The 25819-nt window shown below is 34.9% G+C and overlaps 2 protein-coding genes across 2 annotated transcripts; both read right to left on the bottom strand.

The window, feature by feature from the left end:
• Positions 1-354: 354 nt before the first annotated feature.
• LOC121259740 (kinesin-like protein KIN-7F) lies at positions 355-7045 on the bottom strand. The gene is given in 15 exon segments (XM_041161464.1): positions 355-796; positions 799-1070; positions 1165-1484; positions 1651-2655; positions 2738-2842; positions 3802-4138; positions 4435-4559; positions 4641-4706; positions 4797-4864; positions 4948-5029; positions 5102-5215; positions 5314-5414; positions 5522-5611; positions 6050-6479; positions 6846-7045. Coding segments are annotated over 14 exon segments (3027 nt in total). The 5' UTR covers positions 6261-6479; positions 6846-7045; the 3' UTR covers positions 355-665.
• A 14137-nt stretch (positions 7046-21182) lies between these two features.
• Positions 21183-22528, bottom strand: LOC121259053 (EG45-like domain containing protein). Its single transcript, XM_041160535.1, has 3 exons — positions 22357-22528; positions 21577-21856; positions 21183-21436 (listed from the first exon to the last, which is right to left on the bottom strand). Exons 1-3 carry the CDS (start codon positions 22460-22462, stop codon positions 21430-21432), a joined length of 393 nt encoding a protein of 130 aa, XP_041016469.1. The 5' UTR covers positions 22463-22528; the 3' UTR covers positions 21183-21429.
• Between the last annotated feature and the right edge of the window lie 3291 nt (positions 22529-25819).

Genomic DNA, 25819 nt, shown 5'->3' with positions numbered 1-25819 from the left:
TATATATGAATAAACTATCAATTATTTAATTTATTTTCACTTATAATAATATAAATCTTAGTAGAAATCGCTAATGTTTTCATTTGTCTAGTATTAGACTTTGTCCGTATGTATCTCAAACCAAACAAGCCAATGATAACAGCAAGAGAATGCGACAGGAATTCTAGGGGATCTAAATTCTATTTTACAAATTAGGTATCAAATTTAATATATTAGGTATTAAATTAGGTTGTCGTTTTTATTTTTGTCTTTTGTGACGTGCATTTTAGGAATAGGAAAATAAACGATGACAAGGTTAGATCAAGATGTTCTAATCTTAGGAAAAAAAAAAAAAAAAAAACATATTTTTGTTTCAAGTTAAAAGAAATATATTAACAGGGAAAAATTACAGTAGACATGATGGAAGATACACAATACACGTCCAGCACAAGCAGCTAGCATTTCCCCTATCTAAAGAAGGTGCACAAACCTACCAATGAATGGTCTAACAAAGCCTGATAAAAAGCCTCGAACAAGCAGAAGCCTGTAGGACTGAGAAGGGTACAAGAAACGAGGAAAGCATAAGCACCACAACTACGCATATATCTAACCTGAGCAGATTTACAACCTTTCTTACAATCAACAGCAATCAGAGTCACAAAATATAGAGCAGAGTTGTGATGAACTCAATCAACTATATAGAAAATGGAGCTGTAGGAATCATCACATATCCGCACAAATTTTCTGTATCGAGATCCACAAAACAAGCTTACAGGCGATACTTCATATTGGGTTTCCAAAGAAGAGATCTACGGCTTGATCTCCGGGGTGTAAAGTTGAGACCAAACATCTCCTTGAAAGCATGCCCTGGCTCAACAGAACCAACCAGCTTTGAAACAACACCAGCACTCGCTGCAATATGGTCCATGTCTCTTGTGTCGGTCCACAGGCAGTGCACCAATTGTAACCTCCTATGCTTTGTGTTCAATCCAATACCCCACTTGAGGAAGAGGTTCTGCCTATCTTGTTTAGAGAGCCTCTTCTGCATTTGCCTGCTCAGCATCTGCCTCTCACGTCGCAGAGCCTTCATGCTGTTCACAAAGAAAACACAACTGAATTCTCCTTAATGGGAAAACAAATTGAAATAAATTTTAACGAAACCTGAAATCTTGTAATTAATCTCACCTTGAAGTGGGTGTCAGAGTTTGACCATCTTCGACAGTTTGAGAACCTCGGGAAAAGATTTCCTGGAGGAAGGAGAGCCTCCTGAGCTCTACTTCCAAGTAAATAGAATCTGTTGGGTCACCTTTAAATAGCAGGAAGAAGTAGGTCCTGTGAACCAATGAAATGTTGCAAGCTTGCCAAAGTTCAATAATCTCGCCTTGGAGCCTCTTGAATTCAGAAGGCCATTTTGAAGGACTTCCTGTATCATCTTGCAATGGATCCAAACCGACATCTTTCACACTCTTTGTAGAAGCTATGGACTTTGGTTCTATCTCTGGTACCTACCAGGCATGAAAATCCATGTTAAAAGAATAACAATGGCGGGATTCACTAAAGAGAATTCTTCTCGAAGTTTCCGATTGAAGGAATTATTGATGTGGTCATTATTACTAATTAACCACTAGTAACTCCTGATGGATCAAAGACTGATAGCGTACAAATACTCACCACATGATCAGCATGCTGATTCTCACAATGAAGATCAGCCATTTCATCTATCCCTGCAGTCGAAGTACATCTGCCAGTACCATCTTCATCAATTGAACTTTTGGCATCCTGCACTTTAAGCTCATCAATAGTAGAAGTTTCTGCTGAAGTATGAGAATTACTTCTTGATAACCTGTCTATGATAGCTTCATATTTCAAGGTAGAAAGTTTCATTTGAAGACCCTCGGGTCTTCCAGTGAATTCTTTCTCAAACACAATTGGTGGAGTGCTCTTGTGCTTTTCTTCCTTCTCAAACAAAGGTGGAGACAAACTAGTCATAAGACTTGCTTTACAACTTCTACTCCGAGTTAATCTCACCGATCCAGAGCTAGGTATATCATATTCCATTGCCCATGGAGATGGCTTTTCAACGAAATTTGTAATAAAGCTATTCAACTCTTTATCTTCCTTCAACTGGGGTGATACGAACACTTGATTTGCTTTATCTCCATTCTTAACCAGTGTTACTTCTGAGTTAGCTATGTTTGATACAGGCAATGATATGTTTGAGTTTGCGTACCCATTCGGGCTTGAACAAAAAATGTTTTTGTTTGTGTATCTGTTAGGGCTTGAATCTGACATATTTGACTCTAAATATCTGTTTCTTCTTGGCTCTTCTATCTCAATGCATCGAACCTCCCTGCAAAGATCCTCCGACTTTTCATCGGTTTGTTCTTCAGTCTCCTCTTGGTACTCATCGTTTCCATCAAAATTAGGAATAGTAACTGATAAGCGAGGTGAGGAATGGTTCGGCGAAAAATTATGTTTGAAGTTAGGAAGTTGGAATAAGTTGTCATCAGAACTACCACTGCTGTGTCCATCCGAGTATTGAGATGCATCAAAAGATCTGACACCAACATCATCAAGGCACTGAGGATCTGCCAAAATGGGTGTCGCAGATATTTGATTTTCAAAGTCCCATGAGGTTCGGACTCGCATTTTGGGGTAATGATGATCTTGTTCGGCCTAGAGAAAGATGAACAAGAATTAAGGACAGAGAGTAAGGTAGGTAAGGGTGAATGGATGCTTGAGTATGTAGCAGACATACCAGTACTATTGTAGGTCCATCATCACCAACCAGTCGGAGGAGGTCCTTAACCTGAGATTGAGCAAGATCTAGTTGCAGAGTCAGCTCCTTTATCTCTTTCTTCAGCTGCATGTGGGGAAAGAAAATATAACTAACAAATCCAGATTTCAACCCAAAAAAAAAGTGATGCTGACTGATGCATGAGTAGCAAAATCTGCATAACGTCCTCATAGACATTAGCATCAGCTCACAGTTAGAATGTGGGCCACACTTGGCATAGTACACTTGCCCCCATCCACCATGCATGGTTGGCACACAAAAAGGGTCAACTGGAATGTCGACTAGATTAAAGTCTCACAATCAAAGGTTTAAGTACTGGCTTTTAGTTTTTAAGTGGATGTGACTTGTGAGAGAAATCTGCATGCACACCCACACAATCTTAAGAACATGAAGGAGATAACTACTGTATGAATCCCAGATACCAGTAAAATTTTGTCATGTTGAGTTTTAGACACAAACAAACATGAATAGGTTGACAGATGTTCTCTTAATGTAATTTAAAATTGGCAAAGGTAGTCTTATGAAGTAAATTTCTTCTTGGGCATCCAATATTAGCATTTTTGTCTTCCTTTATTCCCAAGTAAATAATTTCCAAGCCACCCTCACCACTCCACTCTTTTGCTCTCTTTTCCCTGCCTTTTATGTTTTCATCACTGTTCATGATAATTTGATGGCATACTAGCGATAGCTGAGCAGAGGTTAAGAAGTCTCAGGAGCAGGATAAAGTTAGAATTGAGTGATGGGACTTATCTTACTTCATGTACTTTTGCAGTGACTTCATAGCTCTAGACGCAAAAAAAACAAGTGAAGAGGATAAATCTTAAAATTGTTTGGTACGACTTGGGAAATTATACAGCCTAGAGAAATATAGGAATCTGGTATGGGTGGATGAACACAGCTGAACCAACAGTGACAATTGCAAAGATAGCAACTCTAACAAAGTTCTATCATTCTGTACGGTTCTTTATATCTTCCACCAAATTTTATGAAGTGTAAGCAATTTATCTTTTCAATCTAATGATTACCTTTTCAATCTGAAGGTCCTTTTCTCTGAATAATGCTGCTGAATCAGATATAATAGAAGTTGGTCCTGAACTTCTCAATTCACCCTCCAATCTAGCCAATTCTCTCTGTAAATGCTTTACCAATGCTTTGTCAGACATTACTACATTGACCTGTGCATTTGTCGACACTTCTTTAGCACAACTTGCGAACAAGAGAGTGTTTCTTGATTGCTCAACATGACTTCGTGCAGGACTCATGGTACAGATGATTGCAGTTCTAGCATTGCCTCCTAAAGAGGACTGCAGTATGCGGGTCAGCTTCGAATCTCTAAAAGGAACATGTCCATTTCTTCCCTTACTGCATCCAATCTCAAAGTTAACCGTATCAGCAATGGATATAGTAATTGTTGATTCTATGTCAAGGAAAGACCATCATAATGGCTACCACAGTCAATACTCACAGCTACAAAGTGGGCTATTTGATGGCACAATATATGCATGATGACAACAAAATGCTAATGTTACATAAATTTCCTCTGCAGACCACGCACATATGAATATAAATAAGCTTAAGGCAGAGGCGGATGCAGAAAAAATATCAATAGTGACATTCATCAAGTGCAAAAGATTAAAATACAAGCTTGACCAGCGAACCTGAGCTTACGGATAACAGTTCCCAGAGTTAACAAGCTGCGATTTATGTGGCAGCCTTCTTTCAATCTTGTGCCAGCTGCTAATGACTGAGATGCACGCTCACTTCCGGCAAGGTCAACAAAATTCTGTACCCAAAAAGGAAAAAGCAATGTTGTCATCCCAATTGAACCACGAATTTTTTCTTGAAAAGGTTTAATTATTCATACCACAGTAGCTGTAAGGGAGCTTGACTTATCGTTGCCAAGAAACTCGCGCGCTGAACTTTCAATTGTCTGACAGAAACACATTATTTAGTGCAAGGAAATGTGAAAAATGATCAGGAAGGCCAACAGTTCAAATTCTGTATTGACAACCAGTCGTACCAGTCTGAGAATCTGATGAGATCTAGAGCTTGCTTCATTCAGGAATGTCTCCCCAATTTGTCTTTGAGCTGCAAAAATGCTGGGAAATCAATTCTGTGCAGTCACACAATTGGCGAAACAAAGACTAGGTTGAAGCATCAAAATTATTTACCTTCACAGAGCGATAGAAGTTCTTTAAAATGGTTCCAGTCCCTCAGAGTTTCCTCTGTGAGTCTCTCAACAATAGTCCCTCTCTATCATATTGGCTAACTATTAGTTGAAAAAACCTTACATATACAGTTCAGCATATGACAAATGATAATCACCTCTGGATCATCAAGAAGTCTTAATGGGGTACCGTCTGCACTTAGGAGGTCCCTGACAGATTCATTGTAAATCTCCATGGCAGAGAACTTCAAGAGAAAGTCTCTTTCATTGTGCTACAAATCCACATCATTTAATCAAATTAATGGAACCATTGAACAACAATGAGATGCATAACTAAATATAACGGAAACCAATATCAGTGTTCAATTACCTTTCCTATGTGGTCATATATATCCGCTACAGTGTACTCAGTAATTCCACTCATGGTATACGTCTTTCCACTGCTTGTTTGTCCGTAAGCAAAAATACTTGCTGAAAAATAGGTTATCAGAAAAAAAAATAATCTAGATATTCTTGGAAATTCAAGCAAAGTTCATGAAACAGGAATAATGACAAAGAAGTAAAGTGAATGTACTCACAGTTTATGCCGCTGACAACTACAAGTGCAACTTCCTTGGCTCCTTCTTCGTATACCTGCCTTGTGTGGCAATCACTCCTAAATACTCTGTCTAGAACCAAAAAATACCCAAACAACACAACACAGATCAGAAGAGAAGCAAATTTTAAAAACTTCGTCAGATACATTATATTGTCCATATGCTACTTTTCAAACAAAACCACAGACCGAGACCCAGTTTAACTGAAAGTTGGGGATACGTTGGCATCATTAAATCCAGACGAATTCCACAAAAAGAACAAAAGAAAAAATAAGAATCACATAGAAATTACAAGCTCCTGAAATTTGAAATCAACTCAAGCAAAACTATCCATCATCCAGAGTGAAATTTGGGCAAAATCTATAGCACATGTAGGTAATGTCTTCTAGCTAACCAAGTCGGCCGCGTTAATGATATCTAACAATTGAAAAAAATTGACAACTAAGACCCTGTAAATGCATAACAAAAGAAATTGAACTATGAGAAAATGTAATTTTAGCACCTTCTTACCAAATGTATAGGCAGTTGGGTACATGGACCGCTCAGAAACTGAAAGGTTATTCCTGTATATGATAGTGTTGTCATTGATGCATTCCCACTCGGACACATCATTCCTCACAATCTCCTTCTCATTCAATGGCCTCAGCCGAACTGAAACAAATATTTTCTCATGACGGCCACTCGGTCCTTGAATTAGCTCCTCTCCACCAGCTGCTCCCATCTCCTTTCCCTCTGTTCCTCCAAAACCCAGCTCTTAGCAAGACTGAAATTATCAAAGAATTTTAGCAACGACCACCCACATGACCTCTTTTCTTCAGCTCCTCGTAACTTTTTTCCTCACTATTGGACTAATATACAACGATTCCGACTATTGAATAAAGCAAGCGTTGCCGGTTTGGAGCGGAACGAGGGCCACCCAAACTTCCTGCACAATCATCATCTGCATCAACAAAACAATCATGGTCAATGTTAATTCAACCATATATTTTGTTCGGAGCGTTGTCTCAAACATTTAAAAAACCAATATTCGTAGTCTGACTTTCTTAATTCACGTATATCAGAAAATATAGATACCCAATAATACAAACAAAATCTTTTTCTTTTTTTTCTTTTGAGACAAAAATAATGGGTCATGTAGTTTAATGTAACTTTTGTAGTTTTCCTAAATTGGTCCCCGATTACAGACTGTCAAAGTCTTCCTCACATGTTACCTATTATGAAAATACTCTGTTATTGGAAGACAAAACAAAAGACATGCACACACACAGAGAGAAGGGGGGGCGAGGGAGGAAGGAGGGAGCTTTACATTGGGGTCTGAGAACCCGCAGTCGTTTTCAAGGAATGTTTGTGATCTATAGAAGATTCTTCACTAGCTCCATGTGCAGTTCATTGTTCAGAGCTGTGCAGAGAGAGCTCCGAAAATGGCCGACTGGCCGTCTGAGATGTATTTCCTGACGAAAATTTTGTTTTTGGCCTTTTCGATGTTTTTCATCTTCAAACTTGACCCTGTGAAGCAAAATTTAGCCAAAGTTTCCAAAAAAATAACACTAAGAAATAAAACAAAAAAGATCCATAAATAATTCATAACTTGATGGAGTCCAACAAAATTCCAGCATTAGAGAAAAATCTTGAAATTTTCATGCACCAAAAACTCGAATTTGAAAACAAAACTTAATATTTTCAGCATTCAGGGGAAGAGAAAAAGGGAACTTGAAGTACAAGAAATTGGGATACCATTACCAACTAGTCTGTGTTAAGCATGATATGATTGGAGCTGAAAGGCCCAACACAAATAGCACTTTGAAACTGAATAAACAATTCGAAGAGAGAGAAAAAAAAAATGGAAGCAAGCTTCTTAAAGACAAGATAACTCGAATTCAAGATCACATATTTTTATTCCGGCAAACCAACTCAGCAGCAGTATTTGCCCGCATTGTCACAATCAACAGCGAAAACGTTCCTTTCACATAAAAAGAAAAATCACCTAAAATTCTAAATTTAACGCCGTTCTCTTACCTCTTGCAACCGCGATTTCCAAAATCCGAAACCAAAAAGAAAAGAAAACGATTTAAAAAAACTGCAAGTCACAATCTTCAAAATATTTTGAAAAACAATTGGAGCTAAAGATCAGTCAAGAGATCGAGAACGGAGAAGCACAAAAAACTCCTCTCACTCCTCTCCCACTCTCTCTATCTCTCACTGATTCTCAAGGGCTCTGAGGAGTGGTGGTTATGGCGTCCGGCCACTTCTTACATTTCCTCCGCTCTGAATATTATCAACCTTCGAATTAAAAACACTGCCGCGCTCGTTAAACTGAAGGCCGAGGCGGAATGACTAATTTGTCCATGAGTTTCATTTCACTGAATTTGCATGGCAACCCAAGCATGCTTAAATGCGTCAGTCTCACCCAGAATTAGCTAGAACACGTGATATACCTTTTTCTAAACTAAAGCAAGACCATGAAAGCTTCTCCACCGTCCATTTCATAGAAGATCTAAGATCGATGTTAGTGAACCATGAACATCTTGTGGGTATCTTATCAGAAGAATAAAAAAGAAAAATTTAATAAGATCTTTTAAAGAAATTGGTGGGGTGTAATTATTATTATATGATGGGTAGCTGAATTATCATTTTCTTCATAAATTTAAACTGTATCAGATTTTAGAAAATTCATGATTATTTCTTTTTTTTTTTTAAATATTCTTACACATAATAGATATCATTAAAAAAATAATTAAAAATTTTCATCCCAAAATTTAGCATTCTTACACATAATATATATATATATATTGTTGTTTTGTATATTTTTTTAATAATCTAAAATATTCAATAAATATTATGAGAGTGATTATATATATTTATTTTTTACAATTTAAGACCTTAGACTTTTGGAAAGAACTCTAAAATGATAATTGATAAATAGTATTTCGATTGATTATGCTATATGGATTATTTATTTTAATAGAAATAGCATTGTATAGATATTTATTGGGTGGGATGCCTAAACAAAAACCCCCCATATAATCACAAAGTGCATAAAAAGAAAAGGAAAAAAAAAAGTTATAAACCAAAAGTCAAAGCCCCTTTTGTCCTCCATTCCACCAAAGAGAAGTCTGTCAGGTAATATAAAGGGTTAACATCTAACCAAATATGTTTGGGAATCGCAGTCGAACTTGGTGCACTATAGTCAATCGTCTGTATACATTTAGATTTATAACGCCAATTCGACGTTGCTTACAGCAATAATACTCAGAGAGTTTTGGATAAGGGTGGACTGCCCTGCCCCCGCATGGCAGGCCGGGCAGGGCACCGTGCCGAGAGGAGGTGGTTCTACCTGCATCTAAGGCTTCTATTAGAGGCGGAGGTCAGAGAAGGCCAATCCTACTTATGTATATATAATATATATACATATATATATAAATTATCCTTTTTTAATATATATTTTGCTTTTAAACTATAAAGAAATTATTATAATATTATTCGCTATTGATCATTAATATTTCACTATTAAGAATAATATTATTGTGTAACGTTATATGTTTTTGACATAATTTGACTTATATAAATTTTAATCTTTTGATAATTCAATAATACAATATCTAGAAATGATATTATCACATTGTAAGAATAATGATTTTATGCTCATGCTTCTAGTCAAACCAACAACAAAAACAAAAACAACTGGAGGGTAGCCTTAAACAACTGTATAGCTGTGAACATGTATTGTATTGTCGGCTTTGAATATTTTTCCTACCATGCTGACGATGAAAATGAAAAAGCTGCTAAATGTAGAGACTAGAGAGGGTACGTGGGGACCTGATTGACCAAAAAAAGAAATGTCCACATAACAGTAATGGTACAAATATGCCCTACAACCCATGTGGTGTGACTAGTGAGAGTGTACAAACCTCTTTATATAAGGTCCTTCCATGATTAGAGAGGACCCCATACATACATACATACATATATATAAATTTAAATAAATGTTATATATAAATCACAAAGCGATCTCATAAAAAATAATAAATTTATAAACTGACATAATTTTTTATGATATGTTAGATTTATTTTATAATAAAAGTTATTTTAATCTAACGTATCACATCAAGTCACGTCAATTTATAGGTTTATTTTTATGGTATCTCTTTATGCCTAAAATATTTCTCATAAATTTATAAAAAAAATTATATTTATCAACCTTACACCATACTCTTTATTTTTTTATCTTTTTATTTTTAATAAATATATGATGTAGGATTGTTGAGTAGAATAACTAAAATTTATATATGATCGTGTGTGTCCTCAAAAAAAAATCTAATGAAATAAACATTTTTTGTTAAAGATAATATGAAGAAATTAATGAACCTTTGCAGCCACACATTCACTCGATTGATCTCTAAACTTGAATGCATGCGTGCATGCATGTGCGCCCCCTTGGCACTTTCCTTCACAAAGTATATATATCTGCCGACAGTTATGAAAGCAATATTTTGTGAAATACGATTAATTATTTTATTGGCTTCTTGCTTTGATTAATATTAGACGATATGACAATTTATAAATTAGCCTGCTTTTGGATCTATATATGGTCATTTTGGCACCTTCAAAGCGCGCAGCTTCTTTAACGAAGAAATTAATATTATGACTTATTCTTCGTACCAACTCGGAAACTTGATAGATTCTTTAATTAATAATATTCATGATTTTTTAGAACGTATAATAAAATTATATTTTAATAGAGATGAACACATAAAATTAGGCATATATATATATATAGTGTTTATTTAACATTTAATCCCACTACAACATATAGCAATTTTTGCGGCAAAACCATCAAATTGTGCCGCAAATGGATTTTGGCATCCGAGCAATTTTGCAGCTAGATGGTCGGTACTAATCCATCTTAAAAAGTTTTTTAATAGCGAGATAAAAAAACATCGCGAAAACTGTGTACCATTGTGACGTTCCATATCGCCCGCAAATAATCTCAAATAACATCATAAAAAAAGCACCAACCATGATTAATTATTATCAGTATAACTTTTCCCGACAATTTTTTCTTGTCAGAAAAGGTCAATTTTAATATTGATATTTGTTCGCAAATTCTTGTTTGTTGTGATTATACCATAGCAAATACTCATTTGCAACAACAAATTATTAATAGTCGCCAATATTTACTTGCAGCGATATAATTGCTGTAAATAATAATTTCCGACCATAACGTCATACATTTTGTTGTGAATGTTGTACAAATTTGTGTGGTTGCAAATAGATATTTGCAACGATTTTTGTTGCCACAAATAAGTGGTTGTAATAGAAAAAAAATTATTTCCGACGATTCAAGATCACCAAAAATATTGTGTCACAAATTTTTTTTTTAAAAAAATAGTATTGAAAAAAATACATAAAAATACACATTTTACACTATATTACAATCCATAAATCATTTACACAATGTGTTTGCTTTATATTATACGCAATTACATTATATTACAATCTATAAATTAAGAATTACATTATATTTTAAGTGTATAACTTTAGATTTCTTAAGGCACATCAAAGTATATAGGAATTAGAGTTAAGAAAATTGTTGGATTATGTTTTTTTAGAGTAGTTTTTGTAAAATTAACAATGTTTTGATTTTTAAGTTTTTTACTTTTCACCGAAATCTAGATAAATGCATATGATTAAATGAAAGATTGAAAGAGAGATTAAACTTGTCCATTCACTTAAAGGAACTTATTTTTCATTTAAAACAATCTTATTTATTCCTTTTTCAAATAGAATATATCCTTTAAGTCGAACTACATTTTAGATTGAGATATGTTTAGATAGAAATAGAAAAAATTTTATAAGAAATTTGAAGTAGTAAAAATGACAAACCAAACAAGGCCATTCTCTCTACACATTTATCTCAAATTCTCATTATAAAAACGACTCTTTTGTAAACTTCCATAGCAAGTAATAGCATAAGATATATCTCTCAATTAATAAAATGATCCTATATATTAAGGGGCAATTACAATGAATAAAGTCCCATATTATTGGGAGGATGAGTAGGAAACCTACTTAATAATATTTAACAGGTGTCCACGTGCTTAAAGCTATGGGGGCACAAGTACCATCTGAGCTGTCGAGGGATCGAAGTCCAAAAAACTTGAAAGCAAGGTGGTGAAAGGTGTAATATTTCCTTGGAAAAAAGTAGGGCATGTCTACTGTCGAATGGGGCTGCATGCATGGCTACCCTATCTGACTGCACAAACACTCAACATTTCGTACCATCGGGCATGATCGACGAACCCTGTGTTGGGCATGCATGCATCAGGGTCCACATATCAGTACTGTTTGGATGTTAAATTATTGTTGAATTGAATTGAGTTGAGTTAAGATGATAAAATATTGTTAGAATATTAATTTTTAATATTATTATTATTTTAAAATTTAAAAAAGTTGAATTGTTTATTATATTTTGTATTGAGATTTAAAAAAGTTATAATGATGAATTGAGATGAATTGAAGTGAGTTGTAGTTCCAAATGAAGCTATTTTTTAAAAAAATAATAATAATAAATTTGAAATTTTATGAAATATTTATTTTTTAATAGTAAATTCTATTTTTTTTAAATGAGTGTACGAGAATTTCACATTTTAAAACTGTATATTTACTTATATATAAATCCCTCTACTCCATAGGCTATATTGATTAATGGCTAGTTTGGTTTTCAAATCCATCTCAACTCATTATTACAATTTTTTTAAATTTCAACACAAAATATAATAAACAATTTAATTTTTTCAAAACTCATAATAATAATAATATTAAAAAATAATATTCTAACAATATTTTATCACTTCAACTCAACATCGAAACGCAGTCTAAAAAAACATAATATTTTCCTTAAATAATAAAAAAATGAAAAGTCGCAAACAAAATCATAAACACGCCTCAAAACAAACCTGCGTCGCTAAAAGACAGCTTAATTATGAGTTGTTAATTAGTAAGAGCTTAATAACAAATAAAGGAGCTGTTAAGAGCTAATTATTAATTCTTACATGCATGATATAATAGGTCATCATGAGGTTGAAATCATGGCCTATGATCATATTCCTGTTAATGCGTATATAGAATGAAACCACGATGAGTACTTTTGATCACATAAATATGTATGTATGTATGCATGTATATATGTATGTATCATACTAGAACATCGTATTTAAGTTTATATCGGTGGATGACATTAGTTAATTCCTACGTACAGAAATTCAATGTGTCATGATCATAGCTCCAGTACTCATGAGGATGAAAAACAGCAGCTTGCAGTGTTCAGCGACTAGATACTTGACAGAAAGTAGCGTAGGATAGTCATTCGTATTCGTGGATCTTGTATGTGTCATATAAATGAGTATTAGATTATATGTCACCACGATCCATTTAATTAAACAAACGGTTCAGATTGTAAAGCTTTAGCACCGACCCATATAAATATATAAAAGGCTGAACGACACGATCTTTTGAACCCTTTTTATAATTAATATTTATTGGATTAACAACACAATCCATTTAACACATTTTAATCGTTTAATCCATTACTTATTAATGGATTGGATTGAGCTAATTATCTGTATATTTATTTTTTTAATTCAAGTAATATAATTTCATATTTAATACAATGATAGCTATTTAAATAATTCACACTTACAATTGGATTCAAGATAAAAATAAAATATTTTATTATCAATTATATCCAAACTAATAATATATAATAAAATTACACATTAACAAAAAAAGCTTTATAATTTAAGATATTAAGTAATCAAGTACTAGTATTAATATTACATCCCATAAACAAAAAAAGACATAAAACTAAATATTCATAATATTTAAAAATAGAATTTATTCGTATTATACGGATTAAACTAGTCAATTAGACCCGCAATTGACTAGTACTTTATTAATGATATCTTCTCGAATTAACCTATTTTGATCTATGATCATTTATATATATTAAAGTCAAATCTATTTATTTTGTGTAGATTCGCGAACCATGTGATATATTGCCATCCCAAAATTAAGTGATAGAACTAAGACAAGCTCAATATGTAAAACAATGACGTATATGGCAATTAGCTAGCTAGGTAGGTCGTGTATTAGCTAGGTATTAGGTAATAGGTATGTCATGACATGCTCAAGTCAAATTTATACATGTGCTGTCGGGAAACAGACACACATATAATCCCATATGGTTTACATGATCGACATTTGCACTCATGTCATGACAATTATCTTAACAATTAAAAAGAAACCAAATTAAAACATTAATATCTTTTGCAACGCAAAAGATGAAGAACTTTCTAGTGGAGCAGGTACTTTGGGGTTTCGTATCATTATCATTGATAGGGGTGTACGTAAGAATTTTGTTCCCATCGAAAAATCCGATCGGACCGATTAAGATTTGGTGCAAACCCTCCAAAGCCAACCTCAAATTAACAGCCAGGAGGCAAAAAGAGTAAAAAACAGAGTCTCTCTGCAGATGGAATCTCTCCAAAATTCGAATTCATCACCAAATGACAACTGCTCTCTTACTTTCATTTGACCCTCTTTAAAAGGAGTACATAGACTGCTACAACCTAGGAAATAAACTAGAAAAGAATTACCAACTAAGCAGCAATATTTCAAAACAAGTAGATAAGAATTTTAACAATTAGATAAGTCTCCATTATCCACGATTCAAGGAGCAATTTCCGCATTGGTATCGGCCTCCAAATTTGCATCAATTGCCAGCCACTCGGAAGAACTTGACTCCGGCAAGTTTTGATGAACATAGATAGCAAATAATTCTAGGTGAAGTCGCTTGAATTTTGAAGGTTGCAGCCAAACTAAGTCAGACTTAGGACAATTTTTCCACTACACTAAAAATTTGTAATAACCCCCCTCGTCGGGTAGTAACAAACTAATGATCAAGTATAGATGCGATCTCATCTTTAGGGGCTATATTTTTAGGGACTTGAATAATTGCATCTTGTTGGGTTGGTATATCTGGAGTTCTTGGCACTTGATCCTCCAAACCTTGAAACTTAGTGAGGTCTTCAATATTGAAAACAAGGCTTATTCCACAGTCAGAGGGTAACTCTATGGCATATGCATTAGGACCCAATCTCTTGGCAATCTTAAAAGGTCCTACGCGCCAAGCATGTAACTTGGTAAAACTCTCGGGAGGAAAGCGTTCGGGCCTCAGGCAAATAAGAACCATATCACCAACATCAAATTGCCTATCTTTGCGCCGAGTATTTGCAACGGTCTTGTATGCTTCCATACTGAGGGATAGACGCCGCTTTACTTCTTCATGGATGTCCTTCATGTAGCAAGAAAAATCTAGTGCAACTTCATTTGGTCTAGAAGGCAAAGTCAGAGAGTGGAGATCAATAGGAGTGTGGGGTCAAAAACTATAGACCACTTCAAATGGCGTGGAGCTTGTGGATCGATTAACAGAATTATTGAAAGCAAACTCTGTCTGTGGTAATACTAACTTTCATCTCGATTCATGATCTGTTACTAGACACCGTAATAAATTTCCTAAACTCCAGTTGGTCACTTCGGTTTGGCCATCGGTTTAAGGATGAAATGCACTAGAGAATAGCAGCTTCATTCCCATTTTTGCCCGCAAAGTCTTCCAAAAATAACTCATAAACTTGACATCACGGTCGGACACTATAGTAGCTGGAACACCATATAATCGAATCACCTCTTGCAAAAATAATGTTGTTGTTTTGGAAGCATCATAAGTCCTGTGACAAAGAATAAAATGGGTCATTTTCAAAAAACGATCCACAACCACCATGATAGAATCATGTTGCCGCAGGGTCTTGGGCAACCCAAGCACAAAATCCATACTAAGGTGCTGCCAAGGCTTATTTAGAATTGGGAGGGGGTATAGAGTCCCACTCGGTGCTTAGTGCCTTTGTTTATTTGACAAATCCGACAGAGATCCACCACCTTATGCACGTCACGATGTAGCCATGGCCATAAAAACAGATCGGAGACTATAGAAACTTTTTTGGCATAACCAAAGTGTCCCACTAGTCCCCTCTCCATGAAGTTTTGAGATGATAAATTCTCGGAAAGATCCACAAGGGATGCACAATCAAGTGCCATAGAATAAATAGCCATCCTTGACTGAATACTCACTCTTAGGTGCGTCTGTACCATCCACTAGCTTACTCCAAATACTGCCAAAGTCTCCATCTGCGGCATATTGTTGTTTGAGGCTGTCGAATCCCATGGTATTAACAGAAGACACAACCAGCAACTGTGGCCTCCTGCTTAATACGTCGGCTACTTTATTTTCAGTTCCTAATTTGTGCTTAATGATGAATTCGAACTGCTGTAGATAATCCATCTAACGAGCTTGCCTAGCATTTAATTTACTTTGGGAATTCAAATGCTTCAAGGAATCATGATCAGTATAAAGAATGAAGTCTCTATGAATTAAATAAGGATGCCAATGTTTGAGAGTTTGAATCAAAGCATAAAATTCCATATCATATACTGAATATCACCAACGCGCCTCATTAAGTTTCTTGATGTAGAAGCCACCATGCGATGCATCACAGGTGACCTCAAACACCTTTGAAAAATGCAACAGCTTCAAAATCGGTGCCTTCCCCATTTTTGTTTTGATGTCAACGAATACATTGTCGACAATTGTAGTCCACACAAAATTTTCGGACTTTAGACGCTTAGTAATGGCGGCCATAATGGTGCTAAAATTCTGTATAAAGCGCTGATAGAATGCGGCTAGTTCGTGGAAGCTTCATAGTTCAGAAAAATTTTGAGGGGTAGGCCAATTTTTAATCGCTTGAACCTTGATAGGATTGGCTTCAACTCCTTGATCCGAAATAATAAATCCCAGAAAATTCACTTGTTTCTTCATAAAAAAAACACTTGCCACGATGCACATAAAGTTGATCATTTCTCAACGTCTCCAAGACCTATTGAACATGGTATAAATGATCCTCCAAACAATGGCTAAAAATTAAGCTATCATCAAAATAAACAACTACAAATTTGCCTGAGAACGATTTGAGTGCTTGTGCCATAGCACGCATGAAGGTACTTGGCACGTTGGTTAATTCGAAGGCATGACCAACCACTCAAAAAGCCATCTTTCGTCTTGAATGCTATCTTCCATTCATCATCGGGACAGATTCGAATTTGGTGATACCCACTACAAAGATCGATCTTTGTAAATATGGATACGCCACTCAATAAATCCAACTTGTCATCAAGCTGAGGAATGAGAAATTGGACCTTCATTAATTGCTCGGCTATCCATGCACATCCTCCAACTACCATTCTTCTTGGGTGTAAGTAGGACTGATACGACACAAGGACTAAGGCTTTCTCAGATGACGCCACTATCAAGGAGTTGCTGAATCCGGTTAAGCTCCTCAATCTCCATGGGGCTCATACAATAATGTGGTAAGTTCAACAAAGATGATCCAAGAATTAAATCAATAGCCTATTGCACATCTCGCATTGGAGTTAGTTGTTTCAGCATCTCGTCGGGCATGATTTCTTGGAACTTCTCTAACATTTTTACAAATTCTATAGGGATGCTACCATCATCCTGCTTAACTTCACAGCTCACCACCATCAACACCACTCACTCCTCCTTTAGAGCTCGAGTAAACTGATGTATAGTCAGTATTGGGAAAATTTCTTTTTGTTTTGGTTGTGCTAATTCAGAGATCTACAAAAGGGTCTAATACAAACCTTTTACCTTTAAATCTAAAGGAATAAGAATTGGCATACCCATCGTATAACACCTTCCTGTCGTAGAGCCATGGTCGTCCCAACATTAAGTAACAAACGGTCATAAGAACCACATCACACCAGGCCTCATCCATATAATCTCTTCCTAATGAGAACTTCACTAGGCAATAATGCTTCACCAGGATGAGGTTGTCTTCATTAACCCAACTGACTCGATAAGGAGTAGGGTTTTTTTCAACTCTCAAACCCAAGCACTCCATTGCATCTCCAGAAATTACATTTGTGCCACTGTCGTTGTCGATGATGAAATTCAGATCACGACCTCCATGTTCCAAACGGGTGTGAAAAATATTGGTGTGTCGCCAATCAGAGTTAGCCTGGATCTCCTTCTTAGTGCCAGTTAGAACTTAGTGGATCACACAATTGGGTAGGTTAGTTGCACCCAAATGTTCTACTTCATCGTTATCACCTTCATCAGCTTCCTCCTCCTCAATCCCCTCTACTGCATCAAACACTCTTAGTTCTCTTTGACAAACAAAGGCTAGTTTTTTATCCCTTGTAGGACACACAATAGCAAAGTGCCTAAATCCCTTACATTTATAACATTGTGGCCCTTCACCCATAGCTTTGGCCTTCCCCTTTTTGGTCTCCCATCACGGCGTTTCTAGCTTGGTCATTTGGCAAGGGTGGTTTCTGGAACGAATAGGTTGGTAAGCGCTCCTGCCTAGGATCCATCGATACTACTCACCTCCCACTCAAAGGTCCTATTTGCTTCTCAATACACAAGCCTAGTTGATAAGCTTCTTCAACTTTGACGAGTCGCACAATCAGCATTTCTTTACGCAATTCACTACGTAAACCCGTGTGGTATCGAGTGAGATTTTGTTGCTCATTTTCCACAATCTTACTACAGATAGTTAGCTCATGGAAAAGGTCAGTATACTGATCAACAATCAATGATCCTAGCCTTAACTGTAGCTTCTCTTTGAACATCATTTGCTCATAATCAATAGGAAAATATTTTTCCTTCAGCCGTTCCTTCATCTCTTCTCCATTAGAAACTGGCGCACGTTGAGTACGATGTAATTTTTCTTCCACACTACCCCACCAAACGCGTGCATGCCCTTTTAATTCCATTCAGACATAACGAACTTTTCTATCATTTGACATAGCGAACCAATCAAAATAATCATCAATGGTTGTTAACCAATCCTCATAAGCATTGGGTTTCAATTTTCCAAAAAATCTGGAACATCCACGTTCATCCTCTTAATTGGTTCATCAAGAGGATGATGGTCAACATCACACCCTCCTCGTCCTCTGGGAAATTCTCCTCCGTTATGCCCAAAACGAACTCCATGATCACCAAATCCCATGTCTCTCTCCATATATTCTTCATCCTCTTCTTCCCATTCTCTATCGTTGAATACATCCTCCTGAAAAGGCCCACGCACCCTCCTATTGTGAGGTCCAAACTCATCTTGAGTTCAACGTTCGTTCATTGCATTCAACCTATAATTAATTACTTTATTTAATATTGTACCAATTGAAAGTGAGTAATTATATAATTCTCTTCTAAGCTAATTATAAGTAATTATGTAATTCTTTTCTAGCCTAATTATTTATGGTTAGGTTATTATTTAAAATAAGAGATGGTAAGAATTTTAAGATAGGCTATTAATTATTTATAACACAAATTATTAATTACTTATAACACATACTATTAATTTTATTAATTTATTATACTTAATTAAAATATTTAAATAGTTTAAGTATACGCTTGGTTAGAAACTTAAACTATAACACTGGATTTTGGCTAATTTTGGTTCGTATTATATAGTTCTTCCATATAGCCTGGTGGGCTTGGGCAGCAATGAAAGTGGGCTTATCCTTAATCTTAGGGCATAGAAACCCAAAAGGAGGTGCCACTTGGATCACCCATGTCATAATGACTATCTAACTATTACTTTCTTCATGCCTATATTTATTAAATAAGCTCACTTCAAATTGCAATGTGAATGATATATATGCTTTTATTTTTATTTTCACTTTTAGCTTATAATTGGTATTAATGATACTTAGGAGTGTAATTGGTCTAATTTGGTCAATCTTGGAGGAGAATTTTGGATTAGATCGACTGTTTTAGTCCACCAAAAGGTTAGACCAGACCAAATCGTAAAGATCTTTAGACCAGATCACACCGCTTTGGTTCGGTCCAGACTAATCTTTTTTCAAGTTTTGACAAAAAAAAAAAAATTATGTAAAATGATTAAAAAAAGTAATTAAATCAGTGATTTTTAGTCTAGGGGTCATGAAGTCAGCAGTAATGTAAGCTTAAATGCATTTGGCAGCTCGTATATGATTATGTTGTCAAGCACCATGCAAAAAGCATTGCTAGAATTTGAGGTAGATCTTGAGTTCAAAAAATTGTCAAGCACCTATCATGTGTAATGTATTCCAAAATTAAATTTACGAGTAATGCTAGTACTTCTTAATTTTTATCTTAAATTTTATTATATTAATTTTTTATTTTAAATGATTTCTCATGTATGCTACTTAAATGGACAATCACTACAAGTGTGCCACATCAGGCTAAGAAAAACCAATTTATTTTCCTAATCTTTTGATATAACAGTCTCATGTAGAACATTCACTACACTTGGTGATTGATTGAGGCCTATATGATTTTCAAATATAAATACAATTAGACTACAAATTATCATAAATAAATTAGGATCTATATAATGCCCCTACCAATTTGGATCAATGGCTTTTGAAGTGGTTTAAAGCAATAGCATGCGTCGTGGAAATCATTAATAAATGCCTACTTTTCTTTATTTCTTTTTCAGGCAGCGTCTTCCAATATCATTTAAAACATTATTGAGGTACGATAGAAGTTATAAATAGGCAAGTTTTATACAAGTTATTTTTGTAAAAAATTAGGTTCTACTAATAAAAATTATTTTTTTTACACTTTTTTTTAGGAAAAATTCACTTTTTTTTACAAGAGCTTGTATGTGACTTATTTATTTAGAGTTTATACAAATCATTTCTCTACATAAGAATGTCCGAGGCCAACTTGTGAGGATGCTTTTCTTAGCTAGAACGCATCCAATGAAAACTTTATACACAAAAAGATCTGTGTTTCATTAAATATTGTTCATTTAAATATTACTTCCTTGTTGAACTCATTTAGACGCTTTATTTTCCCAAAATGAAGAGGGGATCGAAGGTTTGGAAGAGTTCCTTCGAACCTCCTTTCAATTAAACATGCATCGAATGAAAATTATGAAACGTACGTTAATTGAGGCGTTCTAGTATCTAAAAGCTAGCATCCATTCAAACTTAGTTTCGTACGTATGATCATGAGCATTAAAACAAGGATTTGAGTGCGCGCAGCTTGCAACACAAACCCGTATATATGTACTCGGACATGATAGTGGAATAATATTGAATGAGATTCCAGCCTTCTTAATTAACTTAATCAAAAGTGGATTTACTTTTTGCGTGTGTTTTTTTGTAGTACTTTTTTCTTCTGACATCATCGAGTAATTATCTTTTTTGCTATTTAGATTTACATCATGACCAAGTATATGTAATATTTATGTATACACGATAACATAATATTGATCTAGTTAATTGTCCTATTTGACACGATAACCCTGGCTCTTGATTATACGTTTTCACTCTTTTCATTATAAGAAAACTGCTTATTTTTAGCTAATTATTTACTGTTAAAATGTATCTGTTTTTATCTCAAATAATCATTTTCGGTACAAATAATCCGTCACAAATACTCGTCTTTCTTGTAGTGTTTGTTTTTAGTATTCCAGTACTCTCTATCTTATTAAAAAAAAAAAAAAACCAAAAATCAGAATTATTCTAATGCTCAAGAGATCAGGCAAAGAGATCAGTACATATAATTAGTAAATTTTAATTGATTACAAATTATAAGTACTATTATTTCACTGATCAGTACAGGTCGTTGTCATCCGTGGAAACTGCCAGATTTCCATAATTGATCTTCTTCTATCTTATTTCAACATTGTTATCAGTACTAGTAATCTAGCTTGCTTTAGAAACAGCTTATTGAACATGATCTCTTTATGGAGAATATATCAAACCCTGCCAAGCACAAACAAACACAATATTAGCCAACATATTACACTAGGTATATATATTAATACTGAAATTCTGAAGTAAGTAATGTTATTCGACCAAGAAAATTAAGAAAGACCAAGGAATTAATGTCGTGTTTGGCTTACAGATTGTATTCGATGTTGATTTTTCCAGCAGCAGGATCAGCAATCTGGGAGAAGGCTTCCTGAGAGAGGTCAATGGTTGCTTGGCATCCAGGGGAAGGGCAACGATCAACAATCTTCACCGTGACTGGACCATTCCTACAAGGTTGTGGCACCCCAGCGTTTGTAGGGCCTGTACAGCTAACGCTATACATTCTACCGCATGCATTCCCGTTGTCCCACAGAGCATCACTAGCTGCTGCGATCATAACGCCTTGGTCTTGGTAGCCATAGCATGCAGATGCTAACATTCACATATATATAAGCAATATTTAGGCCGTAAGCTTGCATGAAATCAAAATCTAACACATTATATATGGACCACATGTTCATATCTAATAAAGACTCATATCATACAAGCATTATTAGATGGTACACAATATTGCAGCTTTTTATTAATTAGTTTAAATATACTATGTAACAAAGTTGGTAGTTTGGAGCATTGCAAAAAGAAAAATTATATTTATAGGTCGGTGTGTTATCGTGTGCAGTAAAGTACTTACTATTTAAGTGATATAAATTGTGTGCTTTACGCACCGACTTGAGAATATAATAACTCTTGCAAAAAATACGGTACATAGTTCAATTAATGATGTGAACGTAATCAAATCTAAGATGTATGCATGAGTAGGCCGTGTGCATACATAAAAATTAGAATCTAAATATATCTTGCATCTACCATAAATTTAATAACTTCAAGAAGATCATGAAGAAAATGAGAGCTAGGATTTGATAAATACTCACGAACATAAACGGTATAATATGTGGCAGTTCCTGCGATGGCGGAAGCCGAAGAGACAAAGCTTACAATGAGCCCCAAGAAAAGCAAAGATTGGATTTTGATTGCCATGCTCGTTTTGTGTATTGAATAGAAAAGACGGGTTGCTCTTGAAAGATATTGAGATCAAATCATGCATGCACCCTTTATATAGGGCGGGCAAGCTTAGCGATGATCAACACCCAAACTTTTCCAACCTAAGTACCAGTCTTCTCACGACTCCTTCGTTCAATAGAATGATTCTGACCATAGAATTAACTAAAAGCATTAGTATTGAAGTACAAATTGCTCTCATCTTCTAGTTGATCAGGATCATTCACCACGTAGCTAGCGTGCAGGACCGGCCACTGGTACTATTGTCTGGCCTTTACTAATTATATATCTCGCTAACTTCTAGACTTTGAACCAATTTCGGGTCATAATATAATTACATACTTCTTTGATTTTTCCCTTATATATTGATCAGAGAAAACGCTGCTTAATTAGCCCCAAGAAAGTTGATCTTAATTGATAAAATTAATAAAAATTAATGCACTCGGTTCAAAACTTCGGTCTATTGGGGTAAGTACGTAGCACCACCCTATACCACCCAATATTTAATGTTAATCGAAGGTATAACAAGTTTAATTAAGGGCGTTAATTACTTTAAGATCACTATGCTTGATTAGAATAAAAAAAAAAAAAAAAAAAAACACGAAATTCAAGATAATGACCAGCCAGGAACAAATTAATTTCTAACTACTCTTGAACATTTAGATTTCGTTTGAATGCTAAACTCGTCTCAACTTATCATTACAATTTTTTTAAATTTTAATATAAAATATAATAAACAATTCAACTTTTTCAAATTTCAAAATACTAATAATATTAAAAAATAATATTCTAATAATATTTTATCAACTCAACTCAACTCTACTCAACTCAATTCAACATCCAAACGCAGCTTTTGGCTCCGTTTGGATTGAGAGATAAGATGAGATAAGATGGTTTTAAATGAGTTGAATACAATATTGTTAGAATATTATGTTTTAATATTATTATTGTTTTGAGATTTGAAAAAATTGAATTGTTTATTATATTTTGTGTGGAAATTTAGAAAAGTTGTAATGATGAGATGAGATGAGTTGAGATCATTTCTCAATCCAAACGGGGCCTAAGAAAAAGAAGGAAAATATATAATAACTTATCAGAAGTCTATGACGCTATAAGATCTGAAACATGAATGATAAAGACTATTATTAGTTTCTAAGGAAAAATAAACCCAAAAAGAATTGTCATAAAATCGATTAAATAAATTAATCAACAAAGAATTTTCTAGAAAAGAATAACTTGAATAGTTGAATGTCGTAGCAAGCTAGAGGTCATGCATCATGCGCAAATTTTCGTTACGACTCGGCGGCCAGTTAGTCAGTTACTTGCTGCATGATGTTGCGCGCCGTGTTGGAGTTTGAAAAAAACAGCTCACGTGTCAAACTACACATACATTTTCAACAACATGATAGTGCCAGAACATGTACGTACGCACGTTATTCGCTGAATAAGAACTTGGATAATTTGAAGCTGCTAGCTAGCTACTCCGTATGTCATGGATAGATTTGCTGAATTTTTGACATAATTACAAGGGCTGCTTGACTTTTGGTAGAGCGTAGGAAACTGAATTCACATGATCAAGATTGAAAATCAAACTATACAAACATATATTTCCGGCCGCTGTAAGAAAATGTTCGCTATATATATATATATATATATATATATATATATATATATATATATATAGAGAGAGAGAGAGAGAGAGAGAGAGAGAGGCACTTTCATCAATTAATCCTTGAGATATATATATATATATATATGCAAGCGCGATACTTAATACAATTGATACCCTTGATAATTAAGAAGAGAAGTACTGTTGTATATTCATCCATCATTATCTAATAATCTGGTATTAAATAATTCAAAAACTATTTATCATCTATTATGTTATTTGATGTCACTTGAGGGATTATATATGAGAGGATGCTAAATAGAATTTTTTATGATTTTTTTTTTTTTTCAAATAATTACAAGTCTGCCGACGTGGAGTACTCTTGGAAGAGATAGCGAGGAAAGGTACGTTTGATTGTCGTCCGTTCACATGAACACGTCATGTGAAGAGAATATTGGTTAGTCATGCATGAAGGAAGATATGTGGTAAGTATATATGTAGATTTATTTTTATGATCTTTTTCTTTAGCCATGTGGAAGATTTGTGATTGAGTTTGCAAGTTATATATATAATTCCAGCCTAATACATTGAACCTTTTTTTACTTTTCAACTTAAATATTTTGGTCACCACGAGACGTTTTGACCTAACTAGTTTACTTCTATGTAGATTGGTAAATTAAAGGTCGGTCTTAGTTGCGCATAACCTGTCCACGATAGGGGCAAAAGGATCGAATAGTGTAACAAAAGGCCATCCATAGTGGGCAGTATTCCCTCCTATTCATATGCTCATATATAGGTTATGAAGTAGCTTAATGTCTGGCCTTTAATTTATATAGTCACTCCCCTCCTTAGACGATGTACTTGCCCTACATACATAATCTCTCTCTCAGTGTGTTAGTTCTCTCTAGTCTCGACATTTAGGTTGTGGAATATGTGAGTATTGTTTTAGTTTTATCACGTAGCATACTTTGCCATCAATTGAAATGACTTCGGATGAACAACAATGATTGACAAAAATCTGTAAAGCAACTGCACTAGATGATTTGTCACACAAGGTAATATGGATTCCTTATATATTTTGATCTAGAATTTCTAACAAATAGGGATGTAGATATGTAGGATTTTTAATTGTTGGAAGTACATGCATGCCATGAGCTACAAGAATAAAGCTTATTGCTGGTGTGTGTCCACACACACACACACTACAAGCAAAGGTAATTTTCTTTCTTTGTTCGGTTAATACAAGCAGTGTTTGGATCAGATTGGCATACTTGGTGATCTCAAGCAAGGGTCATTTTCTAGCTCTACTCGGTTATCCTAAGCTCTATGTCAGTTGGACTGGCCTTGATCGGGATCACCCGAGCAAGGCTAATTTTCTTACTCAGCTCGATTATGCCGAGCAATGTGTTGGCCAAACTAGCCTTGATGGTGATCCCTAGCTAGTGGTTTATACCCTTGCACTGCTCAGTTATCTTGCGCAATGTTTGGTTGGATCGGACTAGTATACTCTTCCCGTGATGGGGCGGGTGGAGTTCTCATGACCTTGTTGATTGTTCAGAGACGAAGACCTGTATTCTAGCACTTATGCTCACCTCAATCCTGAATTTCTTCTCTCACAGATTGCAAGCACTTTTTTTTTTCTTTATTTTAAGATTGCGAGTACTTGTTACTTGCCCAATGCGAGATGTCGTTGCTTGCCCGATGTGACTAGTCTTTGCTTGCTTTGG

The sequence above is a fragment of the Juglans microcarpa x Juglans regia genome, chromosome 4D, assembly GCF_004785595.1.
Source record: "Juglans microcarpa x Juglans regia isolate MS1-56 chromosome 4D, Jm3101_v1.0, whole genome shotgun sequence".
Lineage (NCBI taxonomy): Eukaryota > Viridiplantae > Streptophyta > Magnoliopsida > Fagales > Juglandaceae > Juglans > Juglans microcarpa x Juglans regia.
Note: the sequence above shows the minus strand (reverse complement) of the source record. Positions and strands in the feature narration are given on the sequence as shown.